The 22,784-nt window shown below is 43.4% G+C and overlaps 1 protein-coding gene across 1 annotated transcript in view; it reads right to left on the bottom strand.

Moving 5' to 3' along the window:
- The window catches only part of SI (sucrase-isomaltase), a 139,101-nt gene that overhangs the window by 5,880 nt on the left and 110,437 nt on the right, over window positions 1–22,784 (bottom strand). The window contains exons 54-66 of the mRNA XM_056850378.1: window positions 22,290–22,418; window positions 21,327–21,437; window positions 20,281–20,343; window positions 19,905–20,021; window positions 17,177–17,261; window positions 14,499–14,637; window positions 9,980–10,113; window positions 8,742–8,776; window positions 8,521–8,637; window positions 7,067–7,215; window positions 3,430–3,514; window positions 3,274–3,330; window positions 1,239–1,363 (exon numbers count right to left, since the gene is read on the bottom strand). Of these exons, the coding sequence (XP_056706356.1) occupies window positions 1,239–1,363; window positions 3,274–3,330; window positions 3,430–3,514; window positions 7,067–7,215; window positions 8,521–8,637; window positions 8,742–8,776; window positions 9,980–10,113; window positions 14,499–14,637; window positions 17,177–17,261; window positions 19,905–20,021; window positions 20,281–20,343; window positions 21,327–21,437; window positions 22,290–22,418 (1,346 nt within the window). The remainder of the gene's footprint in view (window positions 1–1,238; window positions 1,364–3,273; window positions 3,331–3,429; window positions 3,515–7,066; window positions 7,216–8,520; window positions 8,638–8,741; window positions 8,777–9,979; window positions 10,114–14,498; window positions 14,638–17,176; window positions 17,262–19,904; window positions 20,022–20,280; window positions 20,344–21,326; window positions 21,438–22,289; window positions 22,419–22,784) is intronic.

Here is a 22,784-nt window from a genome sequence, read left to right as displayed (position 1 = left end):
TAAGAGGGAAGTGGACATGTTCATGGAGGAGAGGACTATTTATGGCTACTAGTCAAAATGGATACTAGTCATGATGCATACCAATTCTCTCCAGGATCAGAGGAACGTGCCTATTATATTAGGTGCTGTGGAACACAGGCAGGACAATGCTGCTGCAGTCATCTTGTTTGTGGGCTTCCTAGAGGCACCTGGTTGGCCACTGTGTGAACAGACTGCTGGACTTGATGGGCTTGGTCTGATCAAGCATGGCTTTTCTTATGTTCTTATCCCATGGGTCTATTCAGTTAATGCTGGAGCTCTCCAGCAACAGAAAGGGAACCAAGTTGTAGGGACATTTTTGTGCACTTTGACCACCCACATTGGCACTATTTTGGGGAAAGGCCTACTCTTAGTGCCATAAGGCTAACATTCCCTATCTTCTTGGGCAGCACTGGCAAGCAATGCAGCGTGGCGTTTTAAGACAGATGCCTCTATTCTGTTATGATGCTCAGTGTGCCCACAGGCAGGCTTCCATATGCCTGACAGCGGATCAAAGCAAATCAGGTCGTTCAGGGTAGTGTTCATTCTATCCCACCTCATTGTTTAATACTTAAGAACCAATGAGTTGATAGCCTGAGAGGTGATGAGTGCTAATTGACTGAATGGGTTCTGGCCAGGAAGTATAAATCCAGACACAGCCTGGTTAAGGGGAGACAACTGAAGAAACTGTGTGATTTCAAAAAAAAAAAACCTCCATATTTCACAGGGTGGCCTTCAAAAACTCAGTCCTCAGTTTTTTACACTGAAAATATTCACCTCTGGAATCTATGAAAGTATCCTGCTCCATGAGAGACATAAATGCTGTTTTTCAAGATGATTCCATACATAATCCATGGTCTTATGATTCTTTGGAGGGGGAAGAGACTCTGGTGTGATTGTGGAACTCCCCTAGCTCTTGAGTAAGATACTTCCCATTTGCTATGGCACAGAGAATGGTCTGTAAGCATTTGACACAGTTTCATTTCTCAAACATATTGGCCAGAAACTTGAAGGGAGATTATTTGGGACCTCCTCATAAGCTCATTTGATCACATTGGAGAAACTGACATTTACAAATGTCACAACTAAATAAAACTATAACGGGAGGATAGGTCCACAAAAGGATGTGCTGATTCTCCTTGGTATGTACAGTTCATGTGCATCATAATGCACAACAGGCTTTAGATGAGGTGAGTTACTCTATGAGAAGTTTTACCTACCTGGTTGTGGTGGTAGTATTAGGCTCCTGCCAAGGGATGATGTGACCACCCCGAATATGGAGATTTATATGTTCCAAAGGTGCTGGCAATAACTTGAACTGTTTTCGCACTCCAATGTACTCCCCCTAGAAAAATATTACCAAAACTTTTATAAGGTAGCCTTGCTTTGCAGGTGTACATGCCAACTCTTCTCATACTTCTGCAAGAGCAGAAGAAAGACCAGAATTCAGCCTCTTACCCTAATCTTACAGACTGAGAAGCCCTGCTCTTGACTTAATTTGGAAACCATAAGGTATGTGTACCATAGCCACGTGTCAATAAATTATACAAGCGAAGTCTTGAGTTTGCAAGACTCCAGAATCTGGATAGATGGCTGTTTATAGCATTGTCAGTGAAAACAATTATATGTACTGCTCATTCGTGCAAAATACAGATCTAGCCCAGCAAATTGAAGCAATTTAAAACCCTATTGATTTCAATAGGAGAGTTAAATACATACTTAACTGCCTTCCTTTGAAAGCAATGGGACTTGCAGGGCAACTCTATACAGAAATACTCCAGTACTAGCCAATTTAAATCACTAGATTTAGGCTGGAGTAACTCAGCACAGGACTGCACTGTTGGACATATTCTACCTTCTAAGCCTCTTGTCAAACCCTGGCTGCCAATTCTCCTTTTCAAAGTGTGACAAGAAAGCTTAATTTCCAGCAGAAAAAGATGGGCTTCTTCTCCATCTCCCCTCATTAATTGCATTGCAATATGGCCATGGATCTGGAATTTATTAATATACTCAACTCATTTACACCCTGCCTTTCTGCCCAATGGGAATCTAGAATGGCTTACATCCTTCTCCTCTCCTCCGTTTGATCCTCACAACAACCCTGGGAGGTAGGTTAGGCTGAGAAAGTGTGACTGGCACAAGGTCACCCATGGTACAAGTGGGCATTCAGACCTGAGTCTTCAAGGTACTAGTCTGACTGTCTTAACTGTCCCACACTTTGATGCTGGAAATCTAGCTCTCTATGCCCCATTTACCCTCTGAAAGTACCACAGGTAGATGTCTTCCCATGTGTGTATGAGGCCTGTGAACTCATCCTCAGAAGTCAGCCTATGTCTGTAAAAGTTAGATTGATGTTTGTTTATACACACGGCCCCGGGCTTACCTGGAGGGGAGGATGGGGACCCGGGCAGGGGAGAAAGTGGCTGTTGCTAGGCAGGGTGGCTGGCTGGAGCGGCAAAAGATCAGCTGCAAGGCAAGAAGCCCAAGGATGGTGCCCAGCCAATCACAATCCAGATCCAGGCTCAGTTCGGGCTATAAAAGGAGCCTGACAGGCGGGGAGGAGCAGACTGTCTTCAACTTTGTCCCACCCACCCTTCCCTATATTAAAGTTTGATTGTTAAAGTTGTCACAACTTGGCGGTGTAGGCATTGGACTGGATTCGTTTGAGGGGCGAGTGGCCTGCGTGCCCCTCTATGCCAATTTGGGGATCCCAATAAGGGGTTTTGGGGGAAGCTCAGGTGCCCAGCTCGGGGGCAACAGGCGGGAGCCTCTACCTGAGTGGCGGGGGAACCACCAAGTGGCGGAAGCCCAGGTGTTTTCCCAGCTCAGCCATCCTTTCCAGCCCTCCCAGCGGGATCGTTGGGATGAATTCATTATCAGCTCGCAAGGTGGCGGCTGATACCTTTTCCAGTTCCCATGCCATGCCAAGGCACAAACAGCTGTTAGCCAAATAAAGTTGTGGCCATTCATCCAAAGAATATCGTGTCCGAGTTTTATTGTTAATTTAAATGGGGGGTTGGCAGGGGGAAAAGCAGCTGAAACCTAACTTAGCCCTGCGTCAGCAACACACACACACTTTTGAGTAAGATATGCACAGTGTAATCGTATACAGAGTTGCTTCAGTCTAAACCCACTGATTCCAATGGGGTGTCTCTGCAACTAGTATCTACACTCTGAAACTTGTATCTAACCTGCAAACAGCAATTTTGATTGGAACGTCTCTTCTGATTTATAGGTACCCTTTAAGTGGCTTACCGTATGATAATCATACCATCTTGCATTGGGAATGTAAGCGTTCACTGACACAGCACCCTAAAATGTACAGAAATGAAGAACAATATGAAAATATTCTGGTTCTGTTGATTCATTAATGTATTACCCCTTAAATGCTGTAATTATAAAAATGCTTACTTCATCCAACACAGGGCTTATCAACAGCGCTGGGCCCCACATAAACTGTTTGTAGATATCCCACGTTTCCTTTTCATATACAAACCTTGGAGAAACATTGGAAAAAAAGGATTATTCCATCATTCAAACTCAGTTTCAATACATGATAAACCAAGTCCTATTCTGAGGTTTCACTGCCCATTTGTTGTTTTTCACAAGATCAGAAATACCGACAATGATTCCATGAGACACCTGGTAGAATATTTATGGGCCCCAGCACCCCAGTGCACAAAATTCTGGAAGTCACATATTATTTAACACATTCACCTTTATAAATCCTGAGAGATGAAAAGAAAATATATTATCTGATTTGCCAAAATGCATCTCAGAGAGATTAACAGCGTAATCCTAAAGAGTAGGGCTGTTGATTCGGTAAAAACTTAAGAAAAATACAGAATAAATACATTCTCCCTCTATGGAAGCACAGGGTGAACTTTCCCACCATTTAAAGCCCGGCTTCTCTGTTGAGATACATTGCAAAGATCACACTAAAGCATCTGAACACAGCCAGTTTGCCAATGCATTTCAATGGAGGAGGATGGGGGTGACCCCTTCCAAACCCCATAACTCCGGGCCCCCTGGCCCAATCTTTACCAAACATGGGGGGTTCTTGCAAGGAGAGTCCCTTCTAGCTACCCAGAAAATTTGGGACCTCTATTGCAAGAATACCCCAGGAGCCTCAAAAAGCTGTGGAATGGATTTAAATGGCCAAATTTTTTGGGAATCCTGAATTTAAAGCCGAATTCCTACCTTTACCGGTATAGGAAATTCGGCATTAGTGTTTTCCTGGGGGGGAAAAGCCAATAAAGCCGAATTTTCCCGATTTTTTCCCAACAGCCCTATTAAAGAGGGAGATAGTTGTGGGGTGTCCGGGGATGGTGCCACTGTCCCACCCCCGGGAATGCCCCCTTTGGCGCTGCCGTGAGCCCTTGTGCCGGGGAAACACTGCCACAATGGCTGTGTTGGCGCCCATGTGTGGTGCTCCCGCATGGTGCGCTAGCATTAGTGGCCCTGCGCCAGTGTTAGTGGCCATTTAGCTGGCACGTGTGGCACTAACGCCACCGCAGGGGTCATGCCAGTTCCAAACCCCTTTCGCCCCCCCTTCAGGATTGCTCTGTAAGATTCCAGTCCTCAATGGGGCCTGCTGGTGCCATTTTACAACAGGTGCAAAGTATTGAGTTCAAATCCCCTTGTGCATGAATATCTGAACCTGGACCAGTTACCCTTTCTCTGTGTAGCTTACCTCAGGGGACATATACACATGAAGCTGCCTTATGCCCTCAAACCACTGGTTTTTCAAGGTTATTGTCTACTCTGAGACATGGTCTTTCTCCTGGGTCTCAGTTAGTGATCCAGCTACTTCCTGATCTTTTTTTTTCCCTTCCTTTTTTTAAAGCTTGAGATGTCAGGGATTGAACCTGGTACGTTCGACATTCAAAGCAGAGGCTCTGCTAATGAGCCACAACCATAGTGGCCCGAAATGAGAAACAAACTGTATCACATTTTGAACTTGGAGGTCAGCTGAAAAGAATAACAGCCAGCCTCCAATTCTCATCGGAATTTTGATTAAGGCCTTGATTCTGTTTACTGCCCTTCCGCTCAAAGTTTCAAAGGAAGATAATGAACCCTTATCCATGAGACAGTTCGCCTCATGACTGAACCCATGTCTAACCCCGAAACATTCTTCCCTTTGGCATAGCCTTCTCTTCTGTCATTTTTCTAGGTGCAAAAGCTCAAGCATTTGGATGTGTGAAGCTGCTCTGCACAGCTCTGTAAACAGCCTAGTTCTGGGAAAATGCAGTGGACCTTTGCTCAGAGTTAAGGGGGGGGAGGAATCAGCTCAGTTTCTTCCTTTGTAAAAACAGTCATTTGCTTCCATCCGCAAGGTGAATGCTAAATCACGGCTCCCTTTTCTCAAAGACATGAAGCACCCCTGCTGGGGTGCCAGATGTTCTTATCAAGCTGTTTGTTGCCTTTTATTAATTGTCTGAGTGAAGTTCTTTTTGTGTTCTCCATAGCTGTGTTGGTGCAAATTGGACCAAGATCTCTACAAGATGTTGGTGGGGGGGAAGCCCTTAGAGAAAGGGGTTTCTAATCAGAAGGCCAGACCTTTGTAGCCCAGAGGTGGAGTTCTCCAAAAGAAATTAGGCCCCACAGATGATATGAGGCCACCATTATCAATCCACCTTAACCCCGATTAGTAACATGTGCCACTAGCACAAAATAAGAACTATAATTATATGTAATTTGGTTTCTCTATTGTCTAATTCTGTAGGTGTATAGATTTTATTTACTTACTTCATTTATATCTCACCTTTTCCCCCAATGGGGATTCAACATGGCTTACATCATTCTCCTATTCGCCTCACTTTATCCTCACAACAGCCCCTCACTTTATCCTCACAACAGTCTTCCAGAACCTATTCTGATACTCTGACACATACACATGTGTGTGCATGTGCTCGCGCACACACACATGCACACGCACAGGGTGGAGTCCAGCTAGCTTTTTATTCAGTAATGCCCAATTTCCTTACTTACTACTGCCCCCATCCCATATGACTCTTCTGTGCAGGCCCTTTGTTCTCCATATAGCATTTCTAGTGGCCCCCTCCTTCCTTTTCCACCAGCTGAAACCCCAGTCCTATCCAACCCCAAAGCTGCCTGCATCCAATCTTTCTATTAAAATGTTTAAAAAATAAGTAAACGGAAGTACAATTTTCTAAACATTTCTATTATTTTATTTTCATCTTAACACCAAAGGTTAAATATTGAGACACAAACACAAGTCAAAGGGGACAGGAGATTCCAAAAGCACCAGTAAGTAGGAAAGCTGGGCCCGGCCTTTAAAGTAACTTGGTAGGGGCCGAACTTGTGTAAAATGTGACACTGAAATCCACCCCTGTCACAGCCTCTATGGTGTGTTCCAGAGTCCTTCCTAAGCATTTTGGAAGCTGTTTACAAGAGTGGAAGAGTTAGCCAGCTCTGTAGCGCAAGGCTGCTTCCTAGAGCCCCAAAGGGCAGAAAGGCGGCAGATATGTTATAAATAAATAAATAAATAAATAAATAATAAAGATGCCTCCCTTGTGCCCCTTTTCCCACATTCTAAATTAGTCCAGATACTCTTCAAATATTTTGAAAGGGAAGTAGGATCTTATGATCACCTGATGAGTGGGGTTGTGCCATTTGTTCTTAAAGTGCTAGCAGCCTGGTGTAGTGGTTAAGAGCAGCGGACTCTAATATGGAGAACCAGGTTTGATTCCCCGCTCCTCCAAATGAAGCCTGCTGGGGGACCTTGGGCTAGTCACAGTTCTCTTAGAGCTCTCTCAGCCCCACCTACCTCACAAGTTGTCTGCTGTGGGGAGGGGAAGGGAAGGCGATTGTGGTATGCTTTTGGTCTGACCCTACATATTTCGAGGGAAGAGGTTGGTGATGATGGGCAGGAGAAGAGGTATTATACAAGTGCCTATTGCCTCACCAGATTTTGGATGGCATGAGAGGCCTCTTGCTACTCTGCATCCTATCAGTGGGAAACCATGGTATTGGTTCTCTTATCTGGTAATGTGTGCCTCAGAGAATATCCCTCTTTAATACTTACTCATGCAGCAAAGGACGGGAAACAGTGCTGCCTGTCGCATGGGCAAGATGCATTAATGTGTAGAGGTAGGGTAGCAGTCTGTATCGTATGCTGAGCACGTCCCTAGACATATTGACAAATTTTTCATCGAAGGATACAGGATCTTGTCTCTGCAAAAGAAAGGAGAGTTGATTTTTATTAGAGAACAACTTGCTCCTCTGTCAAAAGAAAATGGGTGTGGCCGCCCATCAGAAGAAAACATTGCATCATGGAACTTTTCTGAAAAAAATGAATCTGAAGAAGTGAGCTATGGCTCATGAAACATCATACCCTGCCAGAAATTTTGTTAGTCTTTAAGATACTACTGGACTCTTGCTCTTTTCTACTACAATGACTATGGTTATAGATCTCATATAAAGCTGGCTGTAGTCTAAAAAGAAAGCCTAAAAAATCTGGGATGCTGATCTACCTGAAGTCTCTGGAAACCCTTCAGTCAATACAGTCAGTCTTCAGAGAAGAAGTTAAAGCAAATGGACTAGTAAGCAGGACATTCCTTGGCAATAAATTTATATTGGCATTATTTCTATCCTGAACAAGAAAGGATCAGCTACGTTTGTGCAAACTGTGTGTGTGACATGCACAAAGAAGAGCTGCATTAACAGACAGACACTCGATCATGATCTGAAAGTTCAGGACGCAAACGAGGGCAGGCATATTGACTAGTCGCTCTTGCAGGGGGCTGACTAAAAGGAAAACTGAAGTCTGAAAAATAGGGGAGCTGCACCAAAGATGGCCCACACCACAGTTAAGAAGAGTTGGAACTGGGCAGGTGTCCCATTATTGGGCAATCCATTCATCACCCATTCATGGTCCCGCAGTGGACATGAGAAAGGTGGCTATGTAAATATTTTAGCTAAACAGATCAGCCAGTACAATACAGACATTGCTCAATCTAACACCAATGGTAAAGGCAAATGCTTTGTAGAAATTTGCCTGCAGAATAAATACCTCCAGTTGACACAGGCAAATAAGCTACAGGATACATGTACAGGAAAGGTAAAATTAGCAGGTCAGATGAAAGGAATACAGTAAAGGAAGATCTGGTGATAGCACCAAAGTAGCAAATTATGGACATCTGCATTTTATTGGAGGATACGTGAAATAACCTCCCTTCTTTCTCTAAGTGTCACTGGACGGTCACACTCTGGCTAAAATAGTACATCTTTTGCCAGTGTCTCTAACTGTGATGGCTTCTGTATATTAATGGTGACATGGAACCCATATGTGCTTGCAGTACTCTGTGGGGTTGTATGGGGTTATTAACTGTCTGCTTTTTCATGAAATGCAAATTGGAATCAGAAAAAGAAATAAGAGTCTATTAAAGGCATCCCAAGACTTTTTACGAGGTCTGTTATATACTATGGAGAAGTACAGTACTATTTTATGCAATGGATTGCTCCAAATTGTTGACGCACCATAGTTTCCAACACATTATGATTTCTAGAGAAGGTGTAAAATGCTCCGAGCTGCATCCATCGAGTACAGAGTTCATAGGTTGTGTCATTGAAGAAGCCACAGATGTCAGCACCACACTAAAAGAGCATGAAACCAGGAAAGAAGTTAGAATATCACACATCATATTAGATTGCTAGAAAGGGTTTTAAAAACATTGACTTAATCCAAAAACCCAACTTACATAGGAGATTCCAAAAAGACTGTACTCCATGATACCTAGCAAAATGATAAAGTAGCCTTTTTAGAATAATTCATTTTAAAATTTATACATCTACACTTAAGTATACATGCATCAATTTATATATGTAACAAAAATCTATACTTTTCACACTTTTGTGTCAAACAAGATTTGACACTTTTAGGAGTCATGATACGATGGGGTGAAGGATTAAAATCTTATTAACATTTTCACTAATGTTGCATGTGACAGGCACATACTATATTGCTACATTTTTAAGTATATTTTCTATGTATTCAAAACATCAGTGAACATTCCAAAGTAATCAATCAATCAATCTCTCTGTCTGTCTGTCTGTCTGTCTGTGTATTAAATAAGCCGTCTTTGGGTTCTCTGTAAAATGTTAGTGGGTTAGATCCTGCAGATGATTTTCATGGATGGAAGGGGGAGCAATGGCAGACATCCAACTCTTGCTTTTTATGAGGATCCCCTGTCCCACAGAAGGAGCAATTTAGAAAGCATTTCAAGAGGGAGAGGGAGGCAAAGGAGGCTAAAGAAATGACCTGCCATGGGAAAGGTTCTGCAGGATCCATGCCTGCATTTCCCCAATGACATAATACAATAATATTTGATTTTAAATGTGGAGACGAGTATTGACAAATACATCCCAAGTAATTTGAATCTGGAGTCTTTGCCAGGTGTCCTCCAGATGTTTGGTAAAATAGTCCAGCATAGAAACTGGGTCTGGAACACACTGTGTGCCTGCCCCAGTGCCTGCTGCAAGCCTTCCCTGCTTATCTCTTCCACCTAACACTGAGGCAGGTAACGGGGGGTGGGGGGAGGCTGCTGCCAAAGGGTCTCTGTAACACCCTGGATGCTGTGGAAGCATGTGCCAAAAAGGCCGGAAAACAACATTTCACATGATGAACAGAATTTTGGGAGGCTTCTACATATGATCATGTCACCATGCATGGCCTAATAGTAGCTTGTCTGTCACCCTATCCATACACCAGGGCATTAAGGAAAATGAGGATGCTAGGAAGGCCTTGCGTGGTAGGGGAGCTCAAAAACGTCCTATTAAGATAGAGTACATTTGGCCTTGGGGAGGGTGGGAAGGATGCCAGGAATCCAGTGCTGGGATCTCCTCTAGTTGAGATTTTGCCCTATCAGTAAAAGAACAGTGCTATCAATCTGACATTTTGCGACAAAATAATATGAACGATAGTGGAGATTCTTCCTACCAATAATGGATTTGTCCAGCTGATCCCATCGTGCGAAGTTATCACCAAGCCAATGTCCAGCCCATTTTCCACTGGATGGATATGTTGAACGGGTAATAATGATTCCACGTTCTTTGGTGGCATTGCGCATACCACTGATAACAGATACCAAAACCAAGCACATTAGAGGCGTCTTTTTAAAAAAATGTAACTTACATAAAAAATACCTTTGCATGTCAGATTATAATACTTGAAGAGTCTGCTGAAATTAGAGGATAAGGGTGATGTGACGCATGGCATTGTTGCATTGTTAAACTGGCACCCAATGAAGTGGAGCAAAGTAAGGAAGACTACATTGTGATGTCAATATATCCCTGTGTTTTGATTCCTAGTTTGCTCATTATCAAAGAAAGGAGGACCCTCTAGCAATCATACATTGCCATACTGGTCTGAGCAGAATGTAAAATGTTGAAAATAGCAATTTTATGGTGGTAAAGTCCTCTTCAATACCTTGAAAATGACACACAATAAAGGCAAATTGAGGCAGTAAAACTAAGAACTGCAGAGATTCTGATATGGATGTAGACTGCTTTTCAGTCAAAAAAAATCACATTTAAATAAGGAGTAAATAAACAAATTTTGGATTTCAGGCTTAGTACGTAGGACTGACCTGGGTGGCCCAAGCTATCCTGATCTCATCAGTTCTCAGAAGCTAAGCTGGGTTAGCCCTAGTTAGTACTTATATAAATAAAGGAAGCCACAGCCTTCAATTTGCTGGATCTGAGCAAGGCTGTCAAAGATAGGACATTTTGGAGGACTTTCATTCATAGGATCGCCATGAGTCGGAAGCGACTTGACGGCACTTAACACACACACACAGTACTTATATGGGAGATCACCAAGGAAGTCCGGGTTTGCTACTCAGAAGAAGACAATGGCAAACCACCCCGAACATCTCTTATCTTGAAACCCTTGTATGGTTGCTATAAATCAGCTGTGAGATGATGGCAAAAAAAAGTAGGACTATGGCTTCAGAAGATGCTAGGATAGAGAGATGTATAGACAAGTGTGATGAACTACGCTTGCATTGACCTGTTTGGTGTGACTAGCCTCCATTTTTAAAAGGGATGCCGACAACAGGTGCAAGGTTAGGAATTTGCTACAGAAACAGCGCCCTGCTTGGCTCAAGTCGCCCACAACAGGCAATTCAGTACTGTTTCGATTTAGTAATTGCCTTGTCAATCACAAATCACATTTTTAACACAGAGGTCATGTTTTCAAAAAGTCATGCAATGGGAACCAAACATGAGGACAGAATTCCAGTATTTTATGAACTATATAGCTTATGCTTTGTGGAGATACAGAACATTAAATTTAAGAATGATAATATGAGTGCAATATAGGTTGGCATTTATTGGTCATTCTTAACATTTTTATGATGCTGATAAGAAACAGCAGAAAACATTGCGATTTACTAGGAAATTACCATGTTTTAAAAACATCTCTTATTCATTAAAAGTTGACTGCTGATGTCTATTGCCTAGGAAGTTAGTGACTAAATTTATAGGGCAAGATTATTTTTCCCCTGGAGTGAAAATATAACAGTCCTATTCCAAGAAGGGGGAAACTGATTACTAAAGATGGAAGGAAAGATTTGGCATTTGCTAATGGATATCTGGCATAAAATTTAGAATAATAGAATCCTAGAGTTGGAAGGGGACGTACAGGCCATCTAGTCTAACCCCTGCTCAATGCAAAATCAACCTAAAGCATCCCTGATAACTGTTCGTCCAGCCGCTGCTTGAAGACTGCCAGTGAGGGGGAGCTTACCACCTCCCAAGGCAGCCAGTTCCACTGCTGAACTATTCTTTCTGTAAAAAAATTTTTTAAAAAAATCCTGATATCCAGCCAATACCTTTCTGCCCATAATTTAAACATATTATTGGAAAACCTATCTTCTGCTGCCAACAAGAACAGCTCCCTGCCCTCCTCTAAGTGACAGCCTTTCAAATACTTAAAGAGAACAATCAAGCCCCCTCCCACCTCCTCTTTTCCAGACTGAACTTTCTCAAGTTCCTCAGTCTTTCCTTTGGCACCTGGCATAAATTGGAGTGAGCATGTTTCAGATACAGCAGCACTTTGAGACAGGTCATGGCTCAGTGACCAAGCAAATGCTTTGAACCAGCCCTGTCTCAAACGAAGGCTTTCTTAATTAAAATGGTTGATCTGCATCATAAATTTCAGGCTGGATCCTGACAAAAAAAATTCCACAAATGGAAGGGGAAATGTAATTCCTGCCAATTTTCCCTCCCTGCTGCTGTCCCCAATTCTCCTCTGTCCCCCTGGAGCAGCACTGCAGGAGATCAATGGGCCACAGGAGGAAGAATCTCGAAAAGGTCCATTCTGCTGACAGATGTGCCTTCTTTCAGCAGAAAATTTAGTTTGCATCCAACCCTTCCTCTGTAAAGGGTGGGCGGCAACTAGGCAGTCAGTTAGGTAACTATTTGGGGCAATCCCACCATGGCTGCAAGCTTGGCCAGCATCTTCATTAGCTTTGTTCATCCCAGTCTGCTCATTAACAGTGCTGAGAGTTGTCAAGCCTCACCTCCTTCCCCGAATGTGCCACACAGACCACTGATGGTTTGGTTGATGCTGCTCAGAGATCAAGGGTATCCCCTTCCACAACCTACCCCACTGCTCCAGCAAATAATGGCCTGTTTTAGGAAGGATCCTTCTGTTGGAGTAAGCAACTCAGCATGCCTGGACATGGGGGGGGGGGCACTACATCATTCTAAATGTATATGTGTTATCTCCTTGAATGGGAGGTCCCTTTCTTGATCGTTACCTTGGAGCTGCCCTCTGACCCTTCCTCTCTCTTTGTGTCCATTGTTCTTTCCACTCTCCACATGGCTACATGGAGTCACACATATCTATAGGTCTCTCCTGAAGAAACAATGCCTCATACTTCCCTACACATGATGCCAGATCAGATGGCTACTTGTGACAGGGAAAAGTACTCTTTAGATAAGGTTTCTTTTTCTTCCTTTCGACGGCAACCTGAATATGAACAAAATCTACTTGGATGAATGTAAGTCTTTCTTTTTTGCAATATGCTTCTAGAGAGATTTACTGTATTTTCTGGCGTATAAGACTACTTTTTAACCCAGGAAAATCTTCTCAAAAGTCGGGGGTCGTCTTATGCGCCGGATGCTGAATTCCGAGCCGGACTGGAGAATCTGCCTGGGGAGCCGCCTCCGCTCTGTCCATGTCCACCGGAGGAGGGAGGGGAGGCGAGCCCGGCGAGGGTGCTCACTGCCTGGCTCGGAGTCGGAGCCAGGCGCGCCGGGGTGCACGGAGGGAAGTGCTCAGCTGCGCTCCAGCAGCAGCGCAAGGCAGGCAGGCGGCTGGCTGGCTGGCCGGGGCTGGGGTGGCCACTCTCTTCTCCCGGCACAGGGTGTTTTGGCTGCCGCCTAGCACACCCAACATGCCCCCTTTCCTCGCCGGCCTCCGCTTCAGCTTCTGTCTTTATGGGCTTCCCTCCCCTCCAAACCCTCCTTTAGCCCCGTCCTTCGTGGGCCGTCGGCTCAGTCCTCCCTTCGCCTTTAGCCTCGCCCTTCTTGAGGGCCCTTACTCTCGCCCCCGTCCCCCTCTTCTTCCCCGCTCCCTTCTCCCCTCGCCCACACCCCCCGAGAGCCACGTCCCGCCGCTTCGGGCTCCCATCCTCCCGCCAGAGCCCGGGGCTGAGCCTTGGCTACAGCCGGCGTCTCTGGCTGTGGGGCTCCCGCTGCCTGGGGAGGCTCCTTCCCCGCCTTGCCTCCAGGATTTGCTCCGGCCGGGCCGGGTCGGCACACACTCTTCCATGCCGGGAGGTCGGCCCCGGCCTCCTCCTGTTTCTCCCGCCAGCCCCGCCTCCTGGCACGCTGCCAGCTCGTCTGGCCGCCCCCGCCCCCTCTTTCTCCCGCCCTGGTAAGTGGTGTTGTTTCCCCGGGGGATGAGCCGCCCCAGGAGGACCGGGGGTGGCCGCGGGGTTGGGGTGCAGTCCCGAGGGCCGGCCCCAGGCCGCGGACTCGGGTTGGGCCGCTCCAGGAGGTCTGGGGGCGGCCGTGGGGTTGGGGCGCAGTTACGAGGGCCGGCCCTAGGCCGCGGACTCGGGACAATCCCAAACTATATTTTAACTGTAAAAATGGGGGGTCGTCTTATACGCCCAGTTGTCTTGTACGCCGGAAAATACGGTATTTACTGCACTCAATCACACTTCTATGACTGGGCAAACACTGCTATTATTAACCCAAATATCTCAATACCTTCATCTTCAGATGCCTCAGGGGGCTTGCCAATTATCCCTGCCTACATATTAGCAACCCACCCCAATCTTGTCATCCCTAGTTATGATCCAGCCAGTCAAAGGCCAGGCCTAACAACTTATCTCTGGTATCAGCACAGAGCAGGTTAAAAAAGATCCCCCTATGTGCCGAATCAAGGACACCCCAAAAATCCAATTCAAGAAATACAAGACGACCAAGTCATGTAAACGACTTACTAGTAGGTAGATTCTGCTTGTGACCATCCATACAGGTTATGCACATTATAGTGGCTCACGGGTGTGCCATCAGGAAGCTGCTGTTCGGCTCCCATGCATGTTGTCACCATATCCAGTCCTCTCCCTCGTAATGCCAGATCTAAGAAGACGATAATGTAAAACCATGTTATTAGTTAAACATAGGCTTGCCAACCTCCAGGTAGTAGCTGGAAATATGCTATTACAACTGATCTCCAGCCGATAGAGATCAGTTAATGGCTGCTTTGGCAATTGGTCTCTATGGCATTGAAGTCCCTCCCCTCCCCAAACACCACCCTCCTCAGGCTCCACCCCAGAAACCTCCCACTGGTGGCAAAGAGGGACCTGGCAACCCAAGTTAGACATCCATTGCAGAAATCGGGAGGCAGTGGGGGGGGGGAATGGTAGCTTAAATTCTCTTCAGGGCTGCTCAATTTACACAGCTTGTATCATTTTCAAACGGTACGAAGCAGACTGGGTTCCTTCAACTAGGGTCCAGTGTATGGTTGAAAAACAATATAGGGCACACTTTAGAGCAGGGGTCCTGCTGATACCTTTCCTGGCGTCCAAATGTTTTGAGAATATGGGTGGGGCCTTTGCCCATTGGCATGGCTTCTGATGAGCTGTGCAGATTTTTAAAACATTTGCCCCCCAGCATAAGGACATTCAGTGTGTGACTGAAGGCAAGTGGCGTAGATGCAAGACCATACTTTTCAACAATGTGCTCATTTTAAAAGGCATGCTGTGAAGCACAGCTGCTGCCTGAAACGTTGGAAGAGTTAATGTTAGGGTTATGCATAAGCTCACTCCCTGACGTTTTGTTGATCTGTGGCAGCTATTTTGTGGTTGAGCCCCCCAACCTGTGTCAGAATTCCAAAGATGCCCACAGGCTGAAAAAGGTTTTGGGACCCCTGCTGCAGAGGAAAGCTCCCTTAAGCGAATAATTTTCTTCAGTTTATTATTTAATTTGAGAATAATGAGAGTTTGTGTGCCACTTTTATCCCGTATGACCTGCAGTGGGGTATATGGTTTACATTGTTGAACTGTGATCAGCATATTAGTTTGGGTTCAAACTTACACTATCTGGAAGCCCCCTTGACCAGTCAGTATGTTTTATCATACCCCAATTGACAGGATTCTTGTTAGGATAAAATGGAGGGAAAACCACTACTCCAAGCTCACTGGAGGAAGGGTGGGATAAAAACAAATAGATCCCGAAGGCATTTTTAAAAAAGGATTAAAATGTACATGTTTCCCCATAAAGCAGAAAAATGTTTTGTTTTGTTTTGTTTTAAAAAACGTAGGTGGGATTTTCCTTAAAGCATTTAAAGAAAACATTTTGTGTGTGAAAGTAGAAGAATTTTTTAAGTTTTGATTTTTATCACAATTTGTTTTAGTTGGACAAATGAGCTTGCGTCAGTGGAGCATTGTAAGGTAAGTAAAGATTTTTTAAAACTAATTCAACAGTTCAGGGAGGAAAAACGTGAGAGCTGAGAGTACATATTCTTAAATCCATTATAACTGTGAATCACAAACCTACACAAAATCTAGAGTTCTCTATAAAAAGCAACTAATCTGTGTTTCAAGAAAAGGGAAGCTTATCATTAGGTGTGTGCATTTGGGTAATCCTGAGCCAACATTATACCCCAAAATTAGCTGGCTTGGATCAGACTGGGGATACCCAGAATGACCCAAAATGCTCCCAGAATTCTAGGAGTAATAAAAAAAATATTTCCTGGAATTTCAGGTGCGTTTGTGGGGGGTACAGGAGAGCAGAAGGAAAGGGAGGAAGACAGCCCTGGGAACAACTGTGATTGGCATCTTTGTTCTCAAGTTCCAGGCTTCCACAGATGGCCCTTAAATTTTAAAATGGGCTGGATTTTTTTTTTTGAATTTTTGAAAAAATTAGAAAACCCAGATTTTAAAAAAAATAATGGGACCAGAGCAGCCCGAATAATGCTGAATTTTCTGCTCCCTTTATTGATGCCCTTTTCCATACCTTTTTTTTAACTTCAGTAAACCCAATATTATAAAGGAAGCCACAGCCCTCAATTTGCAAGATCTGAGCAAGGCTGTTAAGAACAGGACACTTTGGAGGACATTGATTCATAGGGTCGCCATGAGTCAGAAGCGACTTGACGGCACTTAACACACACACACACACACACACACACACAACCCAATATGCACAGTCCTAGTGTGTATGCCTGCAAGGGTCTGGGTGGTTACAGTGCAATCCTATGCAGAGTTACTCCAAAGCAGCCCTGGGGGGTGTTATTTTTCACATCTGGTTGTCATACATATATTGAATGCTTGCAATTGCAGTATCCTACCACAGGGGGGGAAATGCCCCTACCCGGAGCCATTTTGACTGGGGGAAATGGCATTGGAGGGGAGAAGGATCCACTCTTCCTCCTGCATTGTGGACCCAATTAAAACCAGGCCCCTGTGGCACTTCTAAATGGAGTTGCTACTGGGAACTTGCAGCTCCAGTATGGCTGCAAAGTCTTTGTGCCGAACTTGTGTAAAATGCAATGGGTAGTTTGGCCCTCAATGGGCTTAGACTAGATTGACTGTGCATAAGCTTGCACTGTTATAAAAGAAACTTTAGATAGATCCTGCTCTATGTGTTGTTGTTTTTTAAAAATACACTTTCTTACCTGGCATATAAGGAGGATGGTTTAATGTCCTATTTCTGCAGCCACCAATAGCTCCATCGATGAAATTGGATGGTTCGTTCATGTCCTATGGTAATTTTTTTGAAGAACACAAAAGAGAAGCATTGAACACATCATAACTGTTCTGGATTGTGGATTTCAGGAAATGCTTTTGTACGGAAGTACATTTAATAAAAGATATTCCAGTTTCTTTCTTTTTTCTGGGATATAAATGCACTTCTTATTTATATTTAAATTTATATACCTTTTTTATGCTATAAAAGGCTTCTAAATAGCTTGCACTTAATAACTGAAACACTGTAACCATGTCATAAAACATCACAGACGTATTACAATTAAAACATTGCTTGATCACTGAACATTAATAAAAAACAGCACACCAAGACTTGAAAGCACCCCGAGTATCCAGAAAGACTAATAGTAAAAGACAGGGTCCATCCTGATAGAGCTCCTTTGAGAAAAAGTTCTACAATGCAGGTAAAAGGCAAAGGTGCAAGCACTGAGTCATTACTGACCTATGGGGTGAGGTAATATCATGGCATTTACTAGGCAGACTGTGTTTACAGGGTGGTTTGCTATTGCCTTCCCCCATCGTCTACACTTTACCCTCAGAAAGCCAGGTACTCATTTTACTGCCATCGGAAGGATGGAAGGAAGGTACTTCAACTGAAAACAGCATGGACAACCTTACTACACGTAGTGGTGGGACTTGAAGCAGAATCATTATGTATATAGAAAAACCCTATCTGCAGGTTTATGATTTAAACACACGCACACCATCCAGGAAAGAAGATGTGAAAAGTCATATAAGGAAAGGGTAGGGGGATGGAGAAGTGGAGTAAAAGCCTGAGAGAAGATGTATATTTGAAAACCTTGTTGAAATTGTTACGAGGAGACAGAGGTAAGGTTCAGGATGACGGAGGCATGAGAAAGAAGTCAGCTGCAGCTTAGTAAGAGGAAAATATGAAGAGAACAGAAGTGACAAAAGATAGCAAATGTAGAGAAAACAATTAAGGTGGAGCAGAGTCATAAAAGGAGGGAAGGCAGCATGGTATAGGCCGATCTCATCAGATCTCGGAAGCTAAGCTGTGGTCAGGTGTGGTTTGTATTTGGATGGGAAACCACCAAGGAATACTAGGGTCGCTATGCAAAGAAAGGCACTGGCAAACCACCTCTGATAGTCTCTTGCCTTGAAAACCCCATAAGGGGTCACCATAAGTCAGCTGCGGCTTGACGGCACACACACAGTCATGAAAATATTTGAAAACAACAAATTGCAGCATTTTTGTTGTAAATGTTATTCTGAGGGAGAGGGGTAAGAAATGGCAGAAGGCGCTGCCCTGAGGTATCCTGGACACAGGCGATTTAGGGCTTTGACAATCCTAAAAACAGATTCTGGTAGTAAACCCCATTGAACAGTCTTGTGTAGGATTCTGGGTAGATTTCCTTATGACTGCGCTGCAAAGTAGGGAAATCTTTCAATTTCTCATTGTTGCTGTTGTTAACATGAAAATCTTGTTATGGTCTTACTTTTTTCTTTGTGCAAACTGACTTTGTATTTTCAAACCATTCTCTGTTTTCTTGCACCAAATTTATTTCATTGATTACAGGACAATGATTAGCACATTACTTTTGCAGGACAATACTCAGCTCAAACCCAACCTCTTTCTGACTATATGTTACTCTTCCTACACACTTGACACTGAGAGACACTGTCCTTCAGTGTTACTACTCTGAAGATGTCTGCCACAGTTGCTGGCGAAACGTCAGGAAAGAAAATTCCAAGACCACGGTTACACAGCCCGGATAACCTACAAGAACCAATATTTCATTGATTGTTTGCATTTTTCAGCATTTTGATAAATCAGCATTATACACATGATAAATGATGCATACCATGTGTATACATTGCATGTAAAACCCATATGACCTGCATATACAGTAGAAAAAACCTCCCTCCGCCCCCCAAAAAATACAGCTAAGAGCACTGAACTGAAAACATCAAAAAGATGAAGAAATAGAAAATAAAAAAGGAATATTCTCTCTTCCCTCCTTTAAAGATCAAAACCAAGACCTTGAACTTATCCTAAATTGAGAGGAAAGAAAACAAAATGTGAGGAACAGATTGAAGACATTCCAAATGGTAAATCCCTTGAAGATTTCATAAAAAGCCAGCAAGAGAGTAGTCTCCCAGATAGGGTTGCCAACCTCATGGATAGATCTTGAGATCTCCCAGGATTTCAACTGATCTCCAGACTACAGAGATCAGTTCCCCAGGATAAAATGGCTGCTTTGAAGCACAGATATGATGACACTGTAGATTTGATGGCATTATATCTTGTTGAGGTCTCCCCAAACCCTGCCCTCCCTAGGTTCCACTCCCAAATCTTCAGGAATTTCTCAATCCAGAATTGGAAGCTCTACTCCTAGATTCTGGCCTGTCACATACCAGGGTCTGAGAGACTTGGTATCAAATCCTTACTCTTCCATTAAGCTTACTGGGCAACTTTGGGTTAGTAACTCTCTGCCAGCTTAACTCAAGGGATGCTGTGAGAATTGTGAGGATAAAACTGAGGCAGGGAGAATGATGTAAACTGCCCTGAGCTTCGTTCAGGAGCATAAAACGTACTGAATAATTAATTAGAATAAGAGTTATCAAGCAGTTTATTAAACAGAGAAATACAAAAAAGATGCAATGGCTGGTACTTACAGTCCAAAGGCCATCAAATTTAAGAGTGTTGTTATAATATTTCTCTATTTCTCTTTGCCACCATCGTGCTGTAGAATTGCGGAAGTAATCTGGGAAAGCCACATAAGCCCGGTAATGCTGATAAATGACACACAAAGAAAAAAATAAATAAAGGGAAGTAAAATGAGATAGCTGTACATTGTAATTCTCTACTTGGACAAACTATAGAACCAAACACTTGCCTGGAAAGGTAATATTAAAGCAATCTCTCCATCATTGCCAGACCCATGATATTTAAAATGTAGGGTTTTGTTTAAGTTAAAAACATTCAGACCAGAACCAAACTTTGTTTGGTAAGAAATGAAGAATGATCAGTGAAAGAGGGACGCAAACATACCTCAACTTGGTATTCAAAATCTGCATGTTTATCAATCGTTATATTTGGGTAATCTGGCCACACCTAGTAGAAAAGTTAGACACAGATGATATGTTACTGTAGGGTTTTTGAAGGGAGACAGAATTTTAAAATCTGAAGTGTTCATGTGTTCTGTATTATTTATGCATTCATTTGGGCCTACCTCTGCCAATTTGACAGCAGAAACACACAGAACGGGACCATCAAATGAATAAAAATTTAAATCTCCTGGCCATCATCTATAGAGTTGCCAGTCTCCAGGTGGTAGCTAGAGATTTCCCGCTATTACAACTGATCTCCAGGCGACAGAGATCAGTTCACCTGGAGAAAATGGCTGCTTTGGAAGGTGGAAATGGTTTCATTATACCCTACTGAAGTCCCTCCCCTCCCTAAACCCTGCCTTTCTCAGGCTCCATCCTTAAAATCTCCAGGTATTTCCCAACCCGGAACTGGCAACCCTAATCATCTAGGCGACACTATAGGCATTCCAAAGTGTTTGCATATGGCATAGTCAGACTTTCAACTCCTTATAGGGTGGGAACAGGACAATTAAAACACCTCTGCTTGTACACTGCCAGTATGTTGTAGTGGTCAGAGTGTTGAAGAAGGATCTGGGAGACACAGGTTCAAATCCCCATTCTCTCATGAAGCTTGTTGGGTGATCTCAGCCCAGCTGACCTCTTTTAGCTTCATCTAACTCATAGGGTTGTCATGAGAATCAAACTGGGAAAGATCAAACTGCCAACCTGAGCTCTTTGGAGGAATAGTGCCATATAAAGAAATGAATAAATGTTGAATCTGTTACCATTAGAGAGCAAAAGCTGTTATGGTGGCTGGAGAACCAGGCATCTGATTTGGCCAACACTTGTTTAAACAGATGGTCAAACTAGTACATCTTCAATGTTTTTTTGTGAATACAGTGCAATGGATCTCCTGGTGGATCTCCTACTCAGATCTTCCTACTCGAATCACATGGAGTGGGGTGTGGTAAATAAGATGAACACAGTTTTACATCTGCTTGTTCATACCTTTGCCCATGGTATTTCCTTACTGTCAGGCCATGTCATGAAGACCTCCTCAGCCAGACCTTCTGTGAATGTTGTATATGAAGCACTTTCATTGCCTGATATGGCCGGATCCTGAAAACAAAATGACACCGTTCGTTCGTTCATTCATTCATTCCATTTCCCCCTCTTGCCTATAGTTTGGAAGAAAAGAGCAAAAATCCCAAAGGAAGCTAACAAAACTACAAAATATTAAACTATACAATTCTTCAAAACTAATAAATGTAAACAAATTAAACAATCAGCGAAATAATATTTTTATAAAACAACAATTCATATTACATGGAACCATCAAATTAGCTAATTATTCCAGTTAGATTCTGCCTTCACTCCTAAGTGCAGAATATGGAGGCTCTGACTTTTTCTTTTTAATACTTCCAGGAATCTAGCCTGGCAGATGTCTTGTGGGAGTCAGAGTTCCAGATGGAATGTACTGTAGTGGGGGGGGGGAGTTCTTGGAGACAAGTAGCCTACCCTTCAACGGAGGGAAAAGCAGAACAGGGCCTGACCACATAATCTCAACTCACAAACATGTGGAATTATTTTCTTCATACAATGCTTAATGATAAACTTCCAGAATTGTTTTCCATAAAATAATTGTGATGGTCTTTGGTTCAGATAGTTTTACAATGGTGTAAATCCATATAAGTCAGCTATTAGCCATGATAACTAAATGGAACCCCCAGGTTCAAAGACAGTGTACCTCTGAATAGCAGCTGCCTGCGGGGGTGGGGGTGTTAGGTCAAACACTAGAGGAAGGCTGTTACCCTCATGTCTTGTGTGTGGACCTTCTGCCTGGCCAATGTTAGAAACAGGATTCTGCACTATGTCAAATCCAGCAGGACTCTTTTGTTAATTTCTGAAAGATGATATATACTATCCACCAATGCATGAGGGAAGCAACACAAGAATGATGAAAGGACGAACCAGGATGATGATGAACCTTCCGCCATCGCTATGTATTTCATCAACTAAAGCAGGAAGACCTTGAAAGTCAGGGCTGAGTGTAAAGTCGAGTTGCCGTTCCATGTAGTCAATGTCTGTATATTGTACATCCTGTGTTAAAACAACAGCAATGAAGATAGGCAACGTTAGCTTTTCTTGAAGGTGTAATGGATCGGTAATTTTCACTGCTAAACAAAAAATTGCTGACACAATTTTGCAGACTTAGGCAGCCATCTGTATGTTTGCTGTAAATTCGATCACGTTTGCAACTCCCCCACAGCACAAGCAGGAACAATGAAAATCTGAATTCCCATCAGATTATTAATTACAGATATAATATGCAACAATGAATCTTATAAGGTTAAAAATTAGGCAATTAAGTTTATGGTGCATGTCACATTGACTGAAAAATACTATGCTGTACTGTACTTCAATTTGTTTCTTCATTATTAGTGTCTGCTGTTATCAAAATGACAC

The sequence above is a fragment of the Euleptes europaea genome, chromosome 5 (assembly GCF_029931775.1).
Source record: "Euleptes europaea isolate rEulEur1 chromosome 5, rEulEur1.hap1, whole genome shotgun sequence".
Lineage (NCBI taxonomy): Eukaryota > Metazoa > Chordata > Lepidosauria > Squamata > Sphaerodactylidae > Euleptes > Euleptes europaea.
Note: the sequence above shows the minus strand (reverse complement) of the source record. Positions and strands in the feature narration are given on the sequence as shown.